This window comes from Pelobates fuscus, chromosome 4 (assembly GCF_036172605.1).
Source record: "Pelobates fuscus isolate aPelFus1 chromosome 4, aPelFus1.pri, whole genome shotgun sequence".
Lineage (NCBI taxonomy): Eukaryota > Metazoa > Chordata > Amphibia > Anura > Pelobatidae > Pelobates > Pelobates fuscus.
The window spans coordinates 280389988-280410796 of NC_086320.1; the positions used below are offsets into that span (position 1 = coordinate 280389988).

At 41.8% G+C, this 20809-nt stretch overlaps 1 protein-coding gene across 7 annotated transcripts in view; it reads right to left on the minus strand.

Moving 5' to 3' along the window:
- Window positions 1–20809, minus strand: part of RALA (RAS like proto-oncogene A) — a 227512-nt gene that overhangs the window by 13026 nt on the left and 193677 nt on the right. For all 7 annotated transcript variants that reach the window (XM_063452139.1, XM_063452144.1, XM_063452137.1 and 4 more), the window contains 2 exons: window positions 4559–4767; window positions 2837–3011 (listed from right to left, as the gene is read on the minus strand). In XM_063452139.1, the coding sequence (XP_063308209.1) occupies window positions 2837–3011; window positions 4559–4767 (384 nt within the window). The remainder of the gene's footprint in view (window positions 1–2836; window positions 3012–4558; window positions 4768–20809) is intronic.

The window sequence follows — 20809 nt, forward strand, 5'->3', positions numbered from 1 at the left end:
ATCGCCCGATTATTCAGGTGGTAATTGCTGCATAAGTGTCCTTCTGGGTGCCTCGTGGCACAAATGGGGTAATGTTGGCTGGGGCCCATCTGCTGGTCGAGGGGCCTTGTTCATTAGTGCCATGCTGTTGAAGTGCGTCTGCTGATATGCCCAAGTTCTGCAGGAGTGCTGCTACTTCTTGCATGTCCTGCACAAAGTATACAGTGTCCCCGTGCTGGATGTGCAGCTTTCGTGGCGGGCGCCACTGGTAGTGTATGTCGTGCTCCCGGAGCAGGGTGGTGAATGGCCTCATCGTTCCCCTGCATTGAAGGGTGTCTCCTGTGAGATCCGCAAAAAAAGTAAGGGTCATATTTTCGAAAGCGTAGGAACCTTTCCCCTTGAGTGCCGCTAGTACCGTCGCTTTGTCCGCTCTGCTGTGGAACTTCACCACTAGGTCCCGGGTCGCTGTGGCAGGGGCCCTCCGGGGTTTGGGTATGCGGAAGACCCCTTCTGGTACTACATTTTTGGCCCGTTTGGGTGTTAGTAGGGTCCTCAGTAACCTCCGCAGCAGATGAGGTAGTTCTTCTGCCGGCACCTCTTCTGGTACTCCCCTTACTTTGAGGTTATTCCGGCGCCTTTCATCCTCCAACATTGCGAAGCGCTGGTCTGTTAGGCCCTGTTTCTTTAGTTCGGCCATTTCACCCCGGAGCTCCATCATGGCGTGGGTCGCGGCCTCTGTCGAGGTTTCCACCTTGCCCAGGTGGCTCATCATCCCTTGGAGGTCAGTGTGGAGTAATGCCACGTCGGCCTGGATGTTTTTTTGGAGGTCCCCCAGCAGTGCTTCGAGGGTTGCCTCCGTCACAGGTGCTGATGTCTTTCGGGTCGGCCGTGGTTGGGGTGGTTGAGGCAGCCCCACTATGCTGTCGTCCAGGAACAGGTCCTCCGAGGAGTCAGTCAGTCAGTTCTCCTAGGTCGGCGGCCATCTTGGGTCCGCATGCACCCTGCGCTTGTCGGAACATTTCCCCTATGGTCATGCCCGGCCGGAGCTTGTCCGACTTCTGCTTCTTCGCCTTTCCGCCCATGGTCAGCTTGGGGTCAGTTTCAGCGTTTTCACCTTAATTGTGGGGGTCTTAGGCTAGCGTTAATCCGTATCGCTCTCGGAGCTCAGTTCACCTGCGTCCGTCTTGTTCAGTCGCTCGGCTCCGCCCCCTTGGATTTGACTTCTACGTAAGAGTTTTAAAGCTTTCCCCAAAGCCCAATATAAGCTTGCAACAGAAATTGCTCTTTCTATACCCAAAATAGAGTTATGGGGTTTCCTAGTATATCCACTCTAAATACAGTGATATTATAAACTAGGAAGTGGAGATGGATACATTAACTGGCACTTGATACCTCCACAAATAATATAAAAATGGGATCCCTGACTGCATAATTCATACATCTATCCTGCTACTTTATGATATCTACTAAAGTTTACAGCACCTTAGACCTGATTCATCATTTTTATCCTCCCAAAAACCATCTACCGCACCCTCCCATGGATTTCTTAAAATTATCTCTACCACTCATCTTATTTTCCTTTCTGCTTTCACTCTGCTAATTCTGTTTTTTTTTTCTATGAAAATGCCTTTTATTTCCTTAAGACTATTTCTCTATTTTCCAGTATAGATATTTTGTTTTAATTCTTAGCAGAGAGTCTTTATTTTCTCAAGATGTTATATGAATTCTCTACCAACAAAGAAAACGTGAACATCGTAACTTTCCTTAATCTCTTTGTCTCTATGGAAGTTGGTCATGACATTCCCAAATCTTTACCAAGATTGAATTTGCATCTTGGCACACAGGTCTGACCATCTTCCTTGTATTCAGATTTCCTTTCATTTATTTTGACATGCACATTTTGGAGAACATGCATAGATTATTATTAGGAGCCTTACATACTCTGTTCATACTCTATGTATGTGTCATATGCCCACCTCACTCCATATTGTGTAGGCATTCTTTAGCTTACTGTGTTTCTTTAAAAACAAACAAAAAAAAACAACAAAAAAAACACAAATATAACAAACCACAAACATTAGAACTAGGGGCTCTTTATTAGCAGATCTAGAACCTACAGTGAAAGGAGTACGTACATTTGAATAGTCTTTTATTTATTTTTTTATTCTCTAGTCATGTATTAGTATCTTTCAGAAAGAAGGTCTCCAGAGTCAGACATAAAAAGTTATTTGTGTGGCCTTACAAATCATCTTCAATATGCAGAGATATATCTTTGAACAGCGTTGCATTCATCAATGTTGCCGTAGGGGGCATGAAAGGCGAGTTTTAGCTACCACCGACTGTCCTTTGCGGACGTTTCTATCATCATGATGCAGGACTCTTTGGCTCCTGGTGCTGTACTCTTGCACGTGCACGCTTGTATAGCACTGAGGTTTATGGAGGATCTAGGGATCTTTCATAGACAATGCCTAAATCCCACAGCGGTCATTTGTGACAGATGCTGGGATTGGACAGGAGTGCTCCTCCTTTTGTCAATCTCAGGGTTTACTTTAAGACAAGTCCCTACTTTTTCATACGGATTGCGTTGGAATTTCAGTAAAGTTCTAAAGCAGTGTCAATCAGTATTTCATAAAGATTATATTTTAAGTGACAGATAAACTTTAAGCTATGTACTTCAAGTGAGATCAACCAGTGTGACAAATGGCAGTACTACCAACCAACCAAAGATTATGTATAATCCCACCACTAGAGGGCAGCAACACACAGATAATTTATAAAATTTAAAAGTCTGCCTAGGTAATTTTTTTTTTTTTTCTAAATGCAAGCAATTTATGTTAAAAAAGAAACATACTGGTACCTTGTCAACATTAGCCCGTGTCTTTGCAGATGTCTCCACATAGTTAACACTCCACTGATCAGCTCTACTTTTTGCCTCATCCACAGAGACTTGCCTTTTATCTTCAAGATCTGATTTGTTACCAACCAACAGGAAAGGAACATTCTCCTCTTCCTTCACTCGTAAAATCTGTTCTCTATAGGAGATAACATACTACAGTCAAAAAGGCTCTAGGAAATTAGAGGGAAACACTAAAATATTTCTCAATATACTATATTGTACAGGTCTTTACTTTGTCATAAGTCCCCAAAAGGAGAAAGTCATGTTCTAACAAGATGCGAATAATAGTAGTAACAAGAATGTCCACACAGATACTGCACGACTAGAGTCATACAATACCATGTTATGGTATTAAGCCAACTAAAACATAATTCAATATAAAACATAAATCAAGCCAATGTGAGGGTTATAAACCAATCATTTTTATAAACTCTTTTTTTTTTTTTTTAAACCAAGTTTTTATATAATTACGGAAAAAATTATGATGGCAGGGTAATATTCCTGGGATATTTATATAAATACTTAAACTGATTAATCAAAGACAATACATTCTGTTCTCCCCTTTGTTTCTCTTTGTTTCTGTTGCGCCCCACAAGATCCCTGCTCTTAATGAAATATACATAACTTTTCTACTGGACTCTGAATAAACTCAATTTATACAGAAAATAGCATCTTAGAGCTTACCTGAAGTACTTTACACATTTTAAATAGGATTGTAGCATCCTGAATGTTTTTCCCCCAAAAATAATTTTCTTTAAGAATGCATATAACTAAAAATCATTATTCATTTTGTTAATTTGAAAACCTGGATCTTTTTGCCCCGTCCATTAAGTTAAGTAATGGATGGATAGGAATAGTTGTAGGAGTGTTGATCACATGTTTTTACTTACTCACAGGGTGCTAGATCAAATTAAAGGGACACTATAGACATCAAAACAACTTTAGCTTAATTAAGCAGTTTTGGTGTATAGATAATGCCCCTGCAGTCTCACTGCTCAATTCTCTGCCATTCAGGAGTTAAATCACTTTTGTTTCTGCCCATGCAGCCCTACCTAAAAATGATTAATTTTCAATAAGAGGTTTACTTGATTTAAAAGTTTGTATCTCCTGCTTTATAAATTTATTTATAATCACACACAGGAGGACCTAGAAGGCTGTTAAAGCAGGAGATAAGACATTCTAATTTAAACTGAATGTACAATATAGAAAGATAAAACTTTTTTTTTCTTTACATGAATGGTTTAGGAAGGCTGTGTAAGTCACATTGAGGTAGGTGAGAATATGACTATGTAAAAAAAGTGATTTAACACCTAAATGTCAGAAAGTTGAGCGGTATAACTGCAGGGACATGATCTAGACACCAAAACCGCTTCATTATGCCAACGTTACTGTGGTGCCTATAGTGTCCCTTTGTATTCATATGACAGGTTGGAATAAAAGCAGGTAGTTGGAATATTACCTTTTACAAGCATGCTTGCATCACATTTTGCACACGCAGCATTTGTTGTTGGTATAATTGTTTCTGAGCTTGGAAAAAGCTGCTTTGTGTCAACAGTTTCCTTTTTAATTGATAACAGAAAGGCATATCCATATGTTTGGTTCCATTTTCACAAAGTAAATAGTGAATATTTTATTTCCTTTTAAAACCACAGCACAAAACTTACAAACCATCTGTGTCCTCACCTGAAGTCTGCTGTAGCTGCAAAAGATTCCTGCTCTGTGATAGAGAAGACACAGAGAAAGCCTTCTCCACTACGGAAGTAATTATCTCTAATTGCTGCATAGTCCTCCTGTCCAGCTGTGTCAAGGATGTCAATCTGGACCTCTACTCCATCCAGCACAACCTTTTTCCTGTAGCTGTCAGCTTTGGTTGGTTCGTAGTCTTCTACAAACTAGGAAACATTATGTAAGTTTATCAGATCAAACTGCAAAAATATGGCACCATCAGATTATAGATCTAACAAAACAATGCAATCAAATCTCCACAATTTATTTTCAGAAAAATTGACCACAAGATATGTAAGCCAATAATAGCTGCCACCATATTTAGAATCCCTTTTTACAGTAGTGCCATGGTGTTGTGCCTAATCATTAAATTCATGAAGCACCAATATCAAAAAGCAATAATCAATTACCCTAAGGTTTTTAAAGATATTGGTGGGCACCAAAACCCTATTCGGGATGAGTGTATTGAGTATTTGAGAAAGGGAAAGACACTGACATAAACTACTTGTAAATAATCAATACAAACTTTATTGATTAACAGAGACTTCTTTAATCTTAAGGAAACCGCTTAATATAAAAACAGCTTAAAGAAACAGCTCAAATATATAGACATCAGCTTAAGTATACATCACCATAAGAGAGGCTTTCTGCACTTAACTGAGAGAACTTCTGGCAGACAGGCTTGAAGGGGACCCTTTCTTACTGGGAAATCAGCAATTCGCATCCGTATAACAGGTGGGTAGTACTCCAAACGAGTGCCAAGTTTTCTCGTCTTTTATAAGAAACTTAATAATCAATAGGGTGAATAGTTTATACTTTTCCATCAAAGACCTCGCAAAAGCATTGGATGGGACCTGCAGCTGGCCAGGCTTTCCAGTCCCAACAACAATGCCATGCCAGATCTGTGCGGTTAATATCTCTTCTCTAAAAAGCTAGTCCTGTTCTCATAACTATCTCGTGAAGCGATGCATGAATCATTCTGGTACTGTGTTTTGTGGTAATTAACATTTTCAGTACTGTGTACCGGCGTCCTCTTGACTATCTATAATAGTTTGATTTGCTCAATAGTGATCAATCATTCTTAATCAATATGGAATATTATCACACATGGTAATTTCAAGTGTCAGAAAAACCTCCTCATAAATGAACCCAACATTAAAGGGACACTAAGCACCACGGTCTTCACATCTGAGATAGTGTGGTAAAGCAGCAGTCCATACTTCCACATTATCAGTTAACTTCTCACAAGCTGGGCGTTCTGGAACTCTCAGCCAACATGCTTAGACAATTAAAAAAAACACGTCTCATATTATGAGTTAACCAAACTTCCGCTTTACCATGCCAGTCCAGACTAGAAGAACAAAAGAAAACAGAGAGACAGGTACGTGTAAAATATTTTTTAATGGTTTAACAGTTTACCACTGGGCTGTGCCAGGGGACATGCTGACACTAACCACAAGAGCACTATGCAGTGGTCATGTTATTTACAGCATTCCTTTATAGAAAGTTTTGGAACCTGTGTGCGTTTTAAAATGTAATCACTATTTCGCCATGTATATAGTTCACCTCTTCCCCATCCTAGAGAGACTGCACGGCTGGAATGTAGGTGTAAGAAGAAAAAGAAAATGGCACAAATTTTGTAACCTAGACTTTTGATTACTTTAAAATGTAACTCGTAATGTAAAATGTTCAGTTTCCTTTTGTGCATAACCATTTTCCCCTCTCAGACATTTGAAAGTGGCAGAGTCGTGGTGATATTTGGGGACACCTTGTTCAGAAAAATAATCTTTATGAAGAACTATTGATATCAAGAAATATAGGAAAAAAAGTATGGGGTAATTGTGAAACATAATGTGGACAAAACATGGAGCTTCTACCATTAACTTTTGTCAACTCCCACGGTCATTGTCAACAACTCTTTCTTTTCTTTTCATGCATCATCAGAGTTGGTCTACAGAAGATTTGAACGGTCTTGCTGGATAAGCCATAGACATCTGTGTGTACTCGTCAGGTAAGTATATCTAGTCGGTGTACACAAAGTAGAGGTGTTAGCTTTAGGGGTCTTTGCACAATATCCTTAAGGTGACGGCCATTTTAAAGACCAGTTTTATATACTATATGAGCTATATATAGTTATATAGCTGAAAAGAGACTTGCATCCATCAAGTTCAGCCTTCCTCACATAAGTTTTTGCTGTTGATCCAAAAGAAAGCAAAAACCCAGTCTGAAGCGCTTCCAATTTTGCAACAAACTAGGAAAAAATTCCTTCTTGACCCCAAAATGGCAGTCCGATATCTCCTTGGATCAAGCAGCTATTACCCTACTAAATTATGGACTGATAAAACCACCTCTTCAGGCAGAGAATTCCACATCATTGTAGTTGTTAGTGTAAAAAAATAAATAAATATATATATATATATATATATATATATATTTTTTTTTTTCTTCCCCCCACTTTTCTTTGCCTTAGGACACAAGGTTACACATTTAGGCTGGAAGAAAGGAAATTTAGTCTAAGCCTATGTATAGCCCTGTTTATAAAACAGATTTCCAGATAATGGTTTGTACTGGCCAGGGCCGCCACCAGAAATTTGGGGGCCCCTGACAAAGCACAAGGTCTGGGCCCCCCCCCCCTGCCCATCCACGCGTCCACCCACGAGTCCGCCCACAGGACTCTTACCTAGTCCACAGACAATGATGCAGGACTGAATGTGGTGTGTATAGTGGAAGTGAATTAGAATGTGTGTAATGGATGTAGTGTTTGTGTGTATTAGATACTGTTTGTGCAGTGAATGCAGAGTGTGTGTTTGTGTAGCGGATGCAGTGTGTGTAGTGGATGTAGTGTGTGTGTACTAGATGCAATGTGTTTAGTGGATGTAGTGGGTGTATTAGACGCAGTGTCTGTATAGTGAATGCAGAATGTTTAAATGTGTGGTGGATGTAGTGTGTGTACTGTGAATACAGGATGTTTGTGTAGTGGATGCTGTGTGTATAGTTAATGCAGAGTGTGTGTCAGTGTAGTGAATGCAGAGTGTGCGTTAGTGTAGTGGATGCAGAGTGTGTGTCAGTGTAGTGAATGCAGAGTGTGCGTTAGTGTAATGGATGCAGTGTGTGTTAGTGTAGTGGATGCAGAGTGTGTGTTAGTGTAGTGGATGCAGTGTGTGTGTTAGTGTAGTGGATGCAGTGTGTATGTTAATGTAGTGTGTGTTCGTGTTGGGAATACAGTGTGTGTGTTAGTGTAGTGGATGCAGTGTGTGTTTTAGGGTAGTGGATGCAGTGTGTGTTTTAGTGTAGTGGATGCAGTGTGTGTTTTAGTGTAGTGGATGCAGAATGTGTGTCAGTGTAGTGAATACAGTGTGTTAGTGTAGTGAATACAGTGTGTTAGTGTAGTGAATACAGTGTGTTAGTGTAGTGAATACAGTGTGTTAGTGTAGTGGATGCAGAGTGTTAGTGTAGTGGATGCAGAGTGTGTGTTAGTGTAGTAAATGCAGAGTGTGTGTTAGTGTAGTAAATGCAGAGTGTGTGTTAGTGTAGTAAATGCAGAGTGTGTGTTAGTGTAGTAAATGCAGTGGGTGTGTTAGTGAAGTGAATGTAGTGTGTGTTAATGTAGTGGATGCAGTGTGTGTTAGTGAAGTGAATGTAGTGTGTGTTAATGTAGTGGATGCAGTGTGTGTTAATGTAGTGGATGCAGTGTGTGTTAATGTAGTGGATGCAGTGTGTGTTAATGTAGTGGATGCAGTGTGTGTGTGTCAGTGTAGTGAATGCAGAGTGTGTGTCAGTGTTGTGAATGCAGAGTGTGTGTCAGTGTTGTGAATGCAGAGTGTGTGTCAGTGTTGTGAATGCAGAGTGTGTGTTAGTGTAGTGGATGCAGTGTGTGTATGTAATGTAATGAAAGTTATTCCCCCCCTCCCTGTTTCTTACCTGGTTCAGGGAGGGGGGAAGATTCTATTATCCCTGGTGGTCCGGTGGCATTCTGCCCCCCCCCCCCCAGGCTCCCTGTATTTGCAGAGGGGGCTCAGCGGACAGCAGGAGCACGTTCCAGCATTTCCCTGTCTCTAACTCCCGCGAGATGGGGTGCGCGCGGAGCGCGGCCATGGTAATCCATGGCAACGCTCTAACAGCCGCACATCTCGCGGGAGTTAGAGACAGGGTATTGCTGGAAAGTGCTCCTGCAGTCCGCTGGGCCCCCTCTGCAAATACAGGGAGCTGGGGGGGGGGCCGCGGCTGCACATATATATAGCGATGATCGCTATATATATGTGCAGAGTGTAATTGTGGGGCCCTGGACTGCCAAAGCAGTCCGGGCCCCCCAGGACTGCCGGGCCCGTGACAACCGTTATGGTTGTCACCCCCTGATGGCGGCCCTGGTACTGGCCCCGAATATATGTGTATAATGTTATCATATCCCCTCTGAGGACCCGTTTTTCCCAAACTAAAGAGATTTTAATATTTTTTACTTTTCTCCGTAACTAAAATGCTCCATTCCTTTGATCAATTTTGTAGCTCGTCTCTGCACTTTTCCTAGTGCCATGATATCCTTCTTTAGAACAGGCGCCCAAAATTGCACAGTATATTCAAGGTGTGGTCTTACCAGCGATTTATAAAAAGGCAAAATTACATTTTCATCCCAAGAATTTAATGCATCTTTTTATACATGAAAAAAACCTTACTGGCCTTAGCAACTGCAGATTGACATTGCACATTGCTGCCTAATTTGTGGTCTCTAACAGTTCCCAAATCCTTCTCGTGCGTTGTTACCCCTGATTTACCATCATATAGGGGGTAAGTTGCTTGTGTATACTTGACCTCGAAGTGCATAACTTTGCATTTCTCTACGTTAAATTTCATCTGCCATTTTAGTGCCCAGTCCCCCAAGCTATCCAAATCCCTCTGCAGCAAAGCAATATCCTGCTCACATTTTATTACTTTACAAAGTTTTGTGTCATCTGCAAACACTAAAACATGGCTTTCAATGCCTATTTCAAGATCATTTATAAATGTTAAATAAAAGCGGAACCAAAACAGAACCCCGAGGGACACCACTTACTACTTTTGTCCAGCTTGAAAATGTACCATTAATGATAACTCGTTCTCTATCCAGTATATACAATATATATGGAGCACTCATTGTGGATAAGTTGAAAGTGCAGAAACCCTGGAACTGTAATCCAGTGTATTCAGCAGCAGAAATAAAGGTCCAGCTTTTCTATTCATTTAAGCATCCACACAAATTTTACTTACATTTATTACCCAGTCACGATGGACTCCATCCAGATGCCCTGTCTACCCGGCTTAGATCATTCATCCTCTCAGTCAACTAAAATGCGTCCCACTTGGGAGGCTATGGCGCATGCGCTGAAGATTGCTGTGCCAATCAGCTTCTCTTCAGAGATCCATTGACTTCCTGAGCTTTTTGAATGTCAATCTTGCAATCTTTACAGGTCTAGATCCAGGATTTCCCTCTATTGTTTGTCAGAATAACTTTCACTAAAGGTGGCAGAAGGCAATGCTGTAACATCTTCCTTTTCTCAAAAATACACTCCTGAGGTTGTAGTACTTCTGATTGCTATAGTGACCCTCTAATACTCCATTAAAATCTAACACTCAAATCAAATGTTCATTATCTGGCTAATGTGCATGGCAGATTTCAGAAAATGATGGAACACATAGCACAGAAATCACAGAATGATTAATTGTATATTTTTCAGCTGCACATTTTACAGCTTTTCCTGTAGGTCCTGTCTGTGTGATTGTAAAACCAGCAAATACCAGACCGAGGGGAGGGTCTCTGTAAACAATTAACGCATTTAAAATGAACAGACAACATTGGTTTATTCAGTAAACACTGCACTGTAGTGAACTGAAAACCAAAATTTACTACACTTTGTGGTTTAGGTATCCACCAGATAGTCTAGTCAATCTTCAGTACTTCAGGTGTTGTGGACTACATTTCCTCTAATGTTTGTCAGTATTACGACTATAAGAGCATTGTGTTAGATTAACTTCACAATATCTGGAGTGCCGAAGGTGTCCTACCAACGAAAAACTGCGCATGAGAGGGGATATGATAACTTTATACAAATATATTTCGGGGCCAGTACAAACCTTTATCTGGAAATCTATTCATAAACAGGGCTATACATAGGACACAAGTTCACACATTTAGGCTGGAAGAAAGGAGATTTCATCTAAGGTAAAGAAACGTTTTTTATACAGTAAGAGCAATAAGGATATGGAATTCTCTGCCTGAAGAGGTGGTTTTGTCAGAGTCACTACAGATGTTTAAACTGCAATTGGATAAATACTTGCAAAAACATAACATACAGGGATATCATTTCTAATTAGTGGGGTAATAGCTGCTTGATCCAAGGAGACATCTGACTGGTATTTTGGGGTCAAGAAGGAATTTTTTCCTAGTTTGTGTCAAAATTGGAAGCGCTTCAGACTAGGTTTTTTGCCTTCTTTTGGATCAACAGCAACAACATATGTGAGGAAGGCTGAACTTGATGGACGGAAGTCTCTTTTCAGCTATGTAACTATGTAGTGAGAGTACAAACTTTTCACAGTTCATTCTCTGCTAGTAAAGCATTTGCTGCCTTTACAAAGACATGACTATGTATATAACTTAAACACTGCATACTTTGTGAAAACAGGGTTATTCACTAAAGCAAGCATTGTCAGGAATTCAAAGTGAATTTCAAACAATAAGCCAAATAAGACCAAAAAGAAATTGACAATTTTACTTTTGATTTCAGTCTGGCTATTTTGGCCTTAAATTTGAAATTCACTTTAAATCCCGATAATTCTCACTTAGTTCTCACTTAGTAATAATAGATAATTAGATAATTAGCAAATAACCCTAGAAAAGTATGAGCGAGACCACCAGTGGATCAAGTTAAAATTAACAAAAACACACAAAAGGATTATTTACCCATGCAGTAATTCAATGTGAATTTCTAATTTAAGGCCAGAGAACCCAAATAAAGCATAGAAAGCAGATAACTTGAAATCCACTTTGGACAGTTAAAGAAACATAGGATCAGGAATACAAAATGTTAAGTGGCTGTTGCCCCGTTTCCCCTTAAATAGGGTTAACATTTACATTTATTCCAGCACTGTGCACGTCCTCAGAATTGATAACCTCAGCTTCTCCCATAGGAAAGCATTGGGAGGTTAATGCGCATGCGCGGCAAAACACTGCACCAATCACTATGGGGGAGGGGGAGAAAGAACACTATGGGGCAGGGGGAGAAAGTACACTGGGGTAGAGGGGACCATTAAAAGAGAAGGGAGAGGAACATTAAGGGGAATGGGGGGCACTAAGAGACAGGTAAGGGGGGAGAGCAACACTAATGGACACAGAGGGGAGGAGAGAGCAACACTAATGGACACGGAGGGGAGGAGAGAGCAACACTAATGGACACGGAGGGGAGGAGAGAGCAACACTAATGGACACGGAGGGGAGGAGAGAGCAACACTAATGGACACGGAGGGGAGGAGAGAGCAACACTAATGGACACGGAGGGGAGGAGAGAGCAACACTAATGGACAAGGAGGGGAGGAGAGAGCAACACTAAGGGGCATGGAGGGGAGAGTGGCACACACGGGGGCCTGAGTGGGAGAAAGATACACAGATGGGCCTGGGAGGGGAATGACAAAGGGGCTGGGGGATGAAAAGGACACAGAGGGGCTGGAGAAGATGAAAAAGACACACAGAGGGGCTGGTGGTAAAAGAGAAACACACAATGGAGCTGGTAAGAGTAAAAGACACAAAGGGGCTGGGGGAGTTAGACACACAATGGTAAAAAATAGGGATAAAATGAACTAAAGGGGGTAAGACATTTAAAAAAAAAGAAAAGGGATAAGAAACAAAAGGCGAGTTAAGAGGTACACAGGTAAAGATGCTTTTGGGTGGACGAGTGGGGGATAGGATGGATCTTGGTTGAGTTCCCACACTTTTCCCCCAGGACTTGACCCTTTGTTCTAGAGCTCCTAAAGCATCCTCAGTGGATAAGAGCAGTGCACAATACACTCACAATTCTACAGTTATTACTTTGCAAACATTTACACTTACATGGGAGTCTAATCAGTTGAAAATCATTCACAGAGCCTAATGCTGCAGCATCTTACCTTGGATACTCTAACAGGCAAACTGCCACTTGACATTAGAAATCACTGAATCGATTTAAACTCTAGTCTAAATTAAATTTTTCTGGATTTAATCCTCCTCCAAACCTACTGTATTCACCCTCCCATAACAGAAACCCAATGCAATCCTTATCTCATCACCTGTTCTTTCCTATTAATTTCCTGTAAACCAGTGGTTCCCAAACTTTTTAGGTTCAAGGCGCCCTTAATATTTCAATATTTTTCCAAGGCGCCCAAAGTCAGAGAAATGTCTGGGTTGTATACATGTAGATGGCTGCGTCATATACAGGGCCCATGTTCAGCAGAAATGTTTTCCTGTCAAGGGCGGATCCAGAACCTAATCTCAGGAGGGGCACTGGTAGATTATTTAAAAAAACAACCCAGGCACAATAACCACTAAAGCACTCTGTAGTGGTGTGGTGCCAGTAGTGCCGTGGTACCTTCCCAGGGTAAGTAGTCGAACGGTTTAAGAACAGTTTGACAACTTACCTGGGGTCTGCCGTGATAGGGGCCATCGTAGGGGATAGGTACAGTAGTATGTGTGTACAGGGCCGGACTGCGACAAAAATTCAGCCTGGGCAATTAAAGGCAGAAAAGCCAGAAAGGGGGCGTGTAGCATCACCACCACTGACAAGCACACCCCCCACCGCCAAATTAGTATGTTAATGTGACGCCCCTCCAGAGCAGTCAGTGCTCTTAAACAAAGTAAATGTGTGCGTAGTGTGTTTGTGCAGGGAGTGCAGTATGTATATAGTTGTATAGAGTGTGTGCAGTGTGTTTGTATGTTAGTGCAGGGGGCACATGATGTATATAGGGATATAGTGTGTGTAGTGTGTTAGTGCAGGGGGTGCAGTGTGTATATAGGGGTATAAAAAGTGTGTTTGTGTATATAGTGGTTGGATATGGGCTTAAATAATTCATTTAATAAAAAAAAAACAAAAAAAAAAACACATTTACTCCCCTTATAACCTTGCAGGGGGGAGAGGGAGCATACAGATACCTCCAGTGAGAGAGGGTACACCGCACACAGATCCCTGGTGGTCCAGCCGGCAGGTTATTTGGTCTGTACCTCTGCAGGGTACAGACCATGTCTCTCTACCTCTCGTGAGCGCAGTTATTTTCAAAGCGTTGCTCTGATAATCGTGTAAAATACCTTTAATAAAAAATACTATTCAGACCACTCCACTTGAAAAAAACCTAAGGGCAAAAACGCGTTGTGGTTTTTAATATAACAGTATTTTTTTAATAAAGGTATTTTGGCCACTTTCTGTTTACGAGTTAGCCTTTTTACTTTTTTATATACTTCTTTTATTGCCATTATCACCTTCCAGTGAGGATATTACCCCAAAGAATCCTAGGTGGTAATTATACCACTCAAGCTGTATTCATTGAGCAGTTAGCCTGCTCAATCAAATGTGAGTAACCACTTGGTATTTTATTATTACACCTCTGGGTTTTATACTTTAAGCACAATTGCGGTCGCTTTTATTTTTTATATAGTTCCTATATCACGCAAGACTACATAGACCTCACGTACCCTATAAATGTGGATTGTACCACTGTACGCTATTAACACTAGAGATATGTAGATAGCTATCAAACGTGAGTAGGACCATATAGATTCTCTATACTGTATGTAGCCCCTATTTGGGACATACTGCACCATTAGTTATCTTTATCCATTTCATATGAACTTCAAGGATTTATTTATACCACATTCAGGAATACACCTACTATCAAGATTGTACCATCCTCCACGGGGAGGTTTCCATTTTGGATTTAACCACCTCATAGAATTTTTACTCTGGACTTTTTAGCTATTGTGTATATATTTTCTACTTCTCCAGCTTGTCATATGTGATAGTAGTATACTATCTTTATATTTTAGTGGAGCTACCTTTCCTTCATCTGTTTCTACTATTTATGTTATAGGGTCTGTGATGGAGCCCTATTTTTAAATGTGCTGCCACCCTTTTTTTTTATTTTTTGTTGTGTGTTTAGATAGAGAGCGTCGATCCTTTTTTCTGTTTTGCAGATGAATTGCCAGGAGCTAAAGAGAGAAGATGCCATTGCCTGCAGGTGGCAGCATTAGATAAGTATATTCATCTAAAAAGCTAAGGATACGGTAGTTCAAGCAGAATACCAGCAAAGGCTGGTCCAATAAAAAAGTACTTTTATTTAAAAGTAATTAATATAAAAATATATAAAACAAGAAAAAAAATACACTCAAAGTGAGTTAGATAAATAAAGTGTATTTACTATTGTTATTATTATCTACCTCACTTTGAGTGTATTTTTTCTTGTTTTATATATTTTTATATTAATTACCTTTAAATAAAAGTACTTTATTGAACCAGCCTTTGCTGCTATTCTGCTTGAACTGCTGTATCCGTGGTGGGGATTGTACCACCCAAGCCTGAGGGATAGAGCAGTCCACATCTGCTCCATCAAACGGAAAAGACAATCATCTATACTTACAAGTGGGCACTACATTAAAATATCCTAAGCCCATATCCACAGAGCCGCTCATGTTTCCACCATTTGAGTGACTGCAACCACCAAGAACCACACTATATCCACAGGTGGGGATTCTTCTACCCAGGCGTTAAAGTTGGAGCTACAATTTTAGCTCACGGAAATTGTGAGTGTATTTCTTTTGTTTTATTCTACTACACGATATATTTTCAATTTTTCCCCAGAAAGGCCATTAGGCCTGAATTTGTGGGCGGAGTAAGTCCCCTACTTAAACTCCCAGCCCCATCTCACCTCTGCCGTTCAGCTGATTGTCTATCCCCATAGCAACCAGCACTTCCGGTCCGAGCTTCCCGCCAGATCAGCTTCAGTCTCCTGCAGCAAGAGATCCATAGCTTTCCTCCGTCCGTTCTGAGGCCCGCCGCGCGTTTTTTTTCCCTCCCGGTCGCGGTACCGGCTTCCGGTCACGAGACCGGCACGCTCACGTAAGCTAAGTGAGGAAAATACCATTCGGGCCTAAAACCGTAGGGGTAGGCTCCCTCTATCTTCTTTACACGTATCCATGCTCGTTTTAATGTATTCAGCGTTCGCGCAAAAACGGACGAACGCTCTTCACACTTACACATCGTTCACGTATTCGTACGGAAAACTACCGAACTATGTATAAGTATATATAAGTAAGTTATGTATAAGTATAACGCTCATATTAATCGTTGTATTTCTATGTTTCCGTTCGGTCATTCAGTACCGATCTATTCGTACAGTTTGAACGAACGCACGGTACAAATCCCTATTACTGTTAATTCTTTTAAACCATGCTAAACAAATTCATGAATTTCATTTACACGAATTCTAAATATAAACGTATATTCCCTGTTCGGTCAGTTAACTGCTGATACCTACATGTCAGTATTTGGTTATACAATCCGGTCTAACTACCAGTCTTTCTTAAACTGTGTTTCGGCCGGTTTGACATTTAAAATCTCTACAATTATTTATAACATACGGTTCTTTTTCCTACACCTAATTAACTAGTAACCCACGTTTTAATATCCATTTTATTAGTCTTATAGACTTCTCATGTCACCAATATAAACAAACAAGTTTTTCTAAACTATACACCAACCCTATTCAAACCCTACATACAGATATTAATTTATTATACACGATCTTCTAGGATAATTCCGTTAAATCCACATCTGTACTACATCTTCTCCTTAAAATCACGCAGTCATTTATTCCTGCCTCTGTCACATGTCTTTGGCTTTACAGATTGCATCGGTTTCTTGCATTCCTGCTCAAAAGTTATTTCAAGTTCTTTTATTACAGTAACAGGTAGTATTTTTCTCACTTTGGTTTCATCTAGGTCTAGGCCTCAAAATTCAATTAAACTATTGGTATTTATTACATACTGTCACATCTGTCGTTAACTATTGAAATATTCATTGGTTAATCCTTAGCTCCAGTATTTTTCTAGGCCTCCACCGGTTTCTACTCGTTAAACCAGTTACGCTCATCACAGGTTTCGTACTTAATTCAAGGTATAGTTCCGCACTCTTTCAAGACTTTCCTATACAAGACCTTACGCGGTCTCAGTTTCATTACGATTGACTCGCGGTCTTACGCCCAGAGTATGTTAATTCTTTACAATTTCTCTACCCAGGCCTACGGTCATACTGCCATCAGGCCAAGGAAAACATCCTACCTACCTGATCCGGTACTCAGGCATACCACCAGGTACTTACGTCCTTACCCACGTACGGTAATCACTACCCCAAGGCCTCAATCAGCCTTTCTCTTTAACGCAAACTCGTCCCAATCCTATACTAAACCTTTCAGATCCCTCAATTCAGGATCTCACGTTGCGCTCCTAACAGCCAATCCTCACTACGAACCATACGTCACCACGATACGCATAAATACATCAACATCTGTCTTAATCCTCAGGCTTCTTCTTCAAGAACAGCAGCAGACAAGACTCGCCACATTAAAAATACTAGAAGGTTCCAGTTATCATTTACAACCTTTCAAGGTTAGTATCCACACATTACACCAGAATTTCCCAGTCAACCTTAAGTATACTATTGAACTGGCTACTGGGTCTAGGCTACCGCCTTAGCTCACCCTATTAGAAAACCTGGTCCCGCGAGGCCATCTCCCACCTCAACACGGAGGTACAGCCCCACGCCCAAATCATAGTTATACGCCTCGCCCGCCCTACTACAGGGCTTTAGTCAGGGTCTCACCTGTCACGGCCACACGTTTTGAATTCTCTTTACAGTCACCGAGAGGCCAACACCCTGCCACCACGTCTGTGGCCTCCATTTCCTAAGCCAAATCATAGGTAGAGCCTCTCACCGCCACTTGGCATTAGCAGGGCCTCACCTACCAAAAATCTCACAGATAAGTTTTTCGCTTCAGCACTAGTATTACAGTCCAGTTCTTCCAATAATTACCATCTCTCATACCCACCACCCCACGTTTCCTCACTCCCCTTCTAATACCTCATTCACAAAATCATTTATTTTAGAATGTCCCAAGAACCAATCCCCATTGAAGAACTGCCAGAGTCAGACCAGAGTCTCCAGGCGAATCTCTCACCCCTTCAACTCCCACGTCCTTGAGAGCATGGACTAATCCTAAAATTACGGCCGAACTTAGGTTCAGGGGAATCCCCTTTCCAGCCACAGCTAGAAAGGCAGAACTTTACAGGCTACTTACCTACCAAGCCTCTGAGCCTAGGCCAAGCACTAGCTCTCAAGGACATCCACCAAGCACTGGCACGGCCACCCAGGATACCCTGGCAGCAATCTTGGCCAACCTACAGACCCTTAATAGCAGGCGGACTTATGTCCCTCTGAAGCAGATCCCACCCCCTCCACTCCCACCCCTCATCCCTCACAACAAACCAGCGGGTGGTCTACGTGACAAGCTGGGTAGGCCCATCTCCTTTTTAGGCAAGGCGCAGGTGTGCAATAATTTCAACGCAGGCTCCTGCAGTTTCAGCGCATGTAGATTATTGCACATTTGCTTCAGGGCACATACCAAGACCATGTGTCCGGACAAGTTTTTCCCCTAACAAATGACTAACCGACATTAATGTCGACAACCTGGTTTTTTACTTAAGTTCATGATCGGGCCTTTCACCTCCTCACCTTTTTCCTCCTGGCGCACTAACCCAATCGGTGTCGCAGTTCACAAATATTCTAATAAAAAACGTCTAATTATCGATTTATCGGCACCACACTCCTCTTTTGTTCCCAGCATAAACGCACTCATTCCAGCAGACGAATTCTCACTCCAGTACGTAACTATTGACAATGCTATACAGGCCATCATCTCTTCTGGTAATCACCCATGGCTTAGCAAAACAGACATCACAAACGCGTTTAAGTTTTTACTCATGCACCCCTCACTCTGGCACTTGCACGGTGTTAAATGGCGAGGAAAGTACTACTTCTCCACATGACTCACTTTCGGTTCTCGAAGCAGCCCCAAACTTTTCAATATCTTCGCTGAGACACTATGTTGGCTGCTTCTGAACGTCCTCAGGTGTCACTCTGTTATCCATTACCTAGATGACTTCCTACTGATAGAGCCAGGGGCACAAACACCCACCGCTATCAGACACACTACAGCACTTTTTTCCCCACACTTGGAGTACCTTTGTCCCCAGCTAAAACAATTTGCCCCACAACTAAATTAACCTTTTTGGGGATAGAGCTAGATTCCGTTACCCTCAGAGCTAGCTCCCTTATGACAAACTGACCCGCTTGAGAGGGGAGATAGACATGTTCCTGCGGAATGATGTTTGCACCAGGAAGGAACTCCAGTCCCTTCTGGGATCCCTGAACTTTGCCATGCGCATCATCCCGCAGGGAAGGTCTTTTATATCCAGGCTCCTTTGCCTGCTCCACAGGGTACCGGTCTCTTGCCCAGTTTCATTGGACCCCCACGCCAAGGCTGACTTAGCTATATGGGGGAAGTTTTTGGCAGATTGGAACGGTATCTCCATGTTTATCCCCCCTCTCTCCACTTCTTCACCCATCATTCACACAGACGCTGCAGCCAACACTGGTTTCGCAGCCATCTTTGGCAACCACTGGTTTAGGGGTCACTGGCCCGCTGAGACGGATGCCTTGCCAGGATTCAGGGAGACCTCAGCCCTTGAAAAAGCCTACTTGAAAAAGCCTACTGTTTGGCGAAACGCGTTGTGTATTTTTACTCTGTTTTATATTAAAGTATTTTGTTACTACCTTTTACTTTGGGTTAGTTCATTTACTTTATATGCTGCTGTTTTATCCCGGCTGATCTTTTTATCATCATTTTTAACAAGATCCAGTACTGCAAAAGAAATCCCTGGTGGGGATTATTCCACCTACGCTTGGTTCATAGAGCAGTGTGGCTGCTCTGAACACTGTAAGTACGTTTCTTTTTATCACTTTGTCATTTTTACATATGGAAAACACTATGGGCCCTCTCTTGTGATTTTATTTTTCATAAGACCGGCACTACAAGCATCACTAGAGGAATATCCTACACGTGGGGAGTTTAAATACCACTGTATGCTGTTTTACTCAGAGCTGGTTATAGCTCTCTAAATTGTAAGTTGGCACTCTTAGGACCTCTGTGTTGTCTGTTGTTGCAGTACTACCTAAGTTATTGCACCATTGGGTTTTTTTTTTCTTTTATATATTTTATATGCTGACGTCTGTCTGTTTAAAGAATCGTGTGGAGACTCCAATTGCCCAGTTATATCCTACATGTGGGGAGTATCAAATACCACTGTAAGTTGTTTTACCTAGAGCTGGGCTTAGCTCTAAAAATTGTAAGTTGGCATTTCTCTACGTCTGTGTTGTTCGTGATCCTCTCTACCATACGGTTTTGCACTATTGGTCCCCCCCTTCTCTGCTTTTGTGTTTCATATCCAACCACTGCGATTCCAAAGCGAGAACAGAAGAACATTTACTCAAGGTCTACACTGTACCTATAGAGACTTTCCTTTTTGTGTTATCGTTTTCGTTTATTTTATCCAGCGCACCCTGTATTTGTTGTTTTTTGTTTTCTCCATTTTCTGAAGGGTTTGAGGGTAGCCCTTCCTTTCAGGTGTGCAGCTTTTTTTCCCCCTTGTGATCAGTACTGTAGCGCTGTTCCCCTCCCACCTTTTCTCACTACAGACCTCAGCCCTATTTGAAATATATCCCATTGTGGCGGCCGCACACACCTGGGGTCATCTCTGGTCCGGGAAGGCAGTAAAATGCTACTCTGACAACTCTGCAGCTTGCGAAATCATTAACAAGGGGCGCTCATCATCCCTGACCATCATGCGGCTGATTCGCAAGCTGACCTGGCTAGCAGCAACCGGTCAGTTTCACTTAGTTTGTTGTCACATCCCGGGTATCCACAACACTGCAGCTGACGCTCTCTCGCTCTCAATTCCAGGTATTCTCTCAGGCACTCCCTACGGCTCACCACCAGCCATCCAGGACACCACGGTTTCACAAACTAATCCTGGATTGAGCACACTAATGCATCACGCTAGGACTCTCACTCACCAAGCACTATCACCTAACACAGCTCTCTCTTATA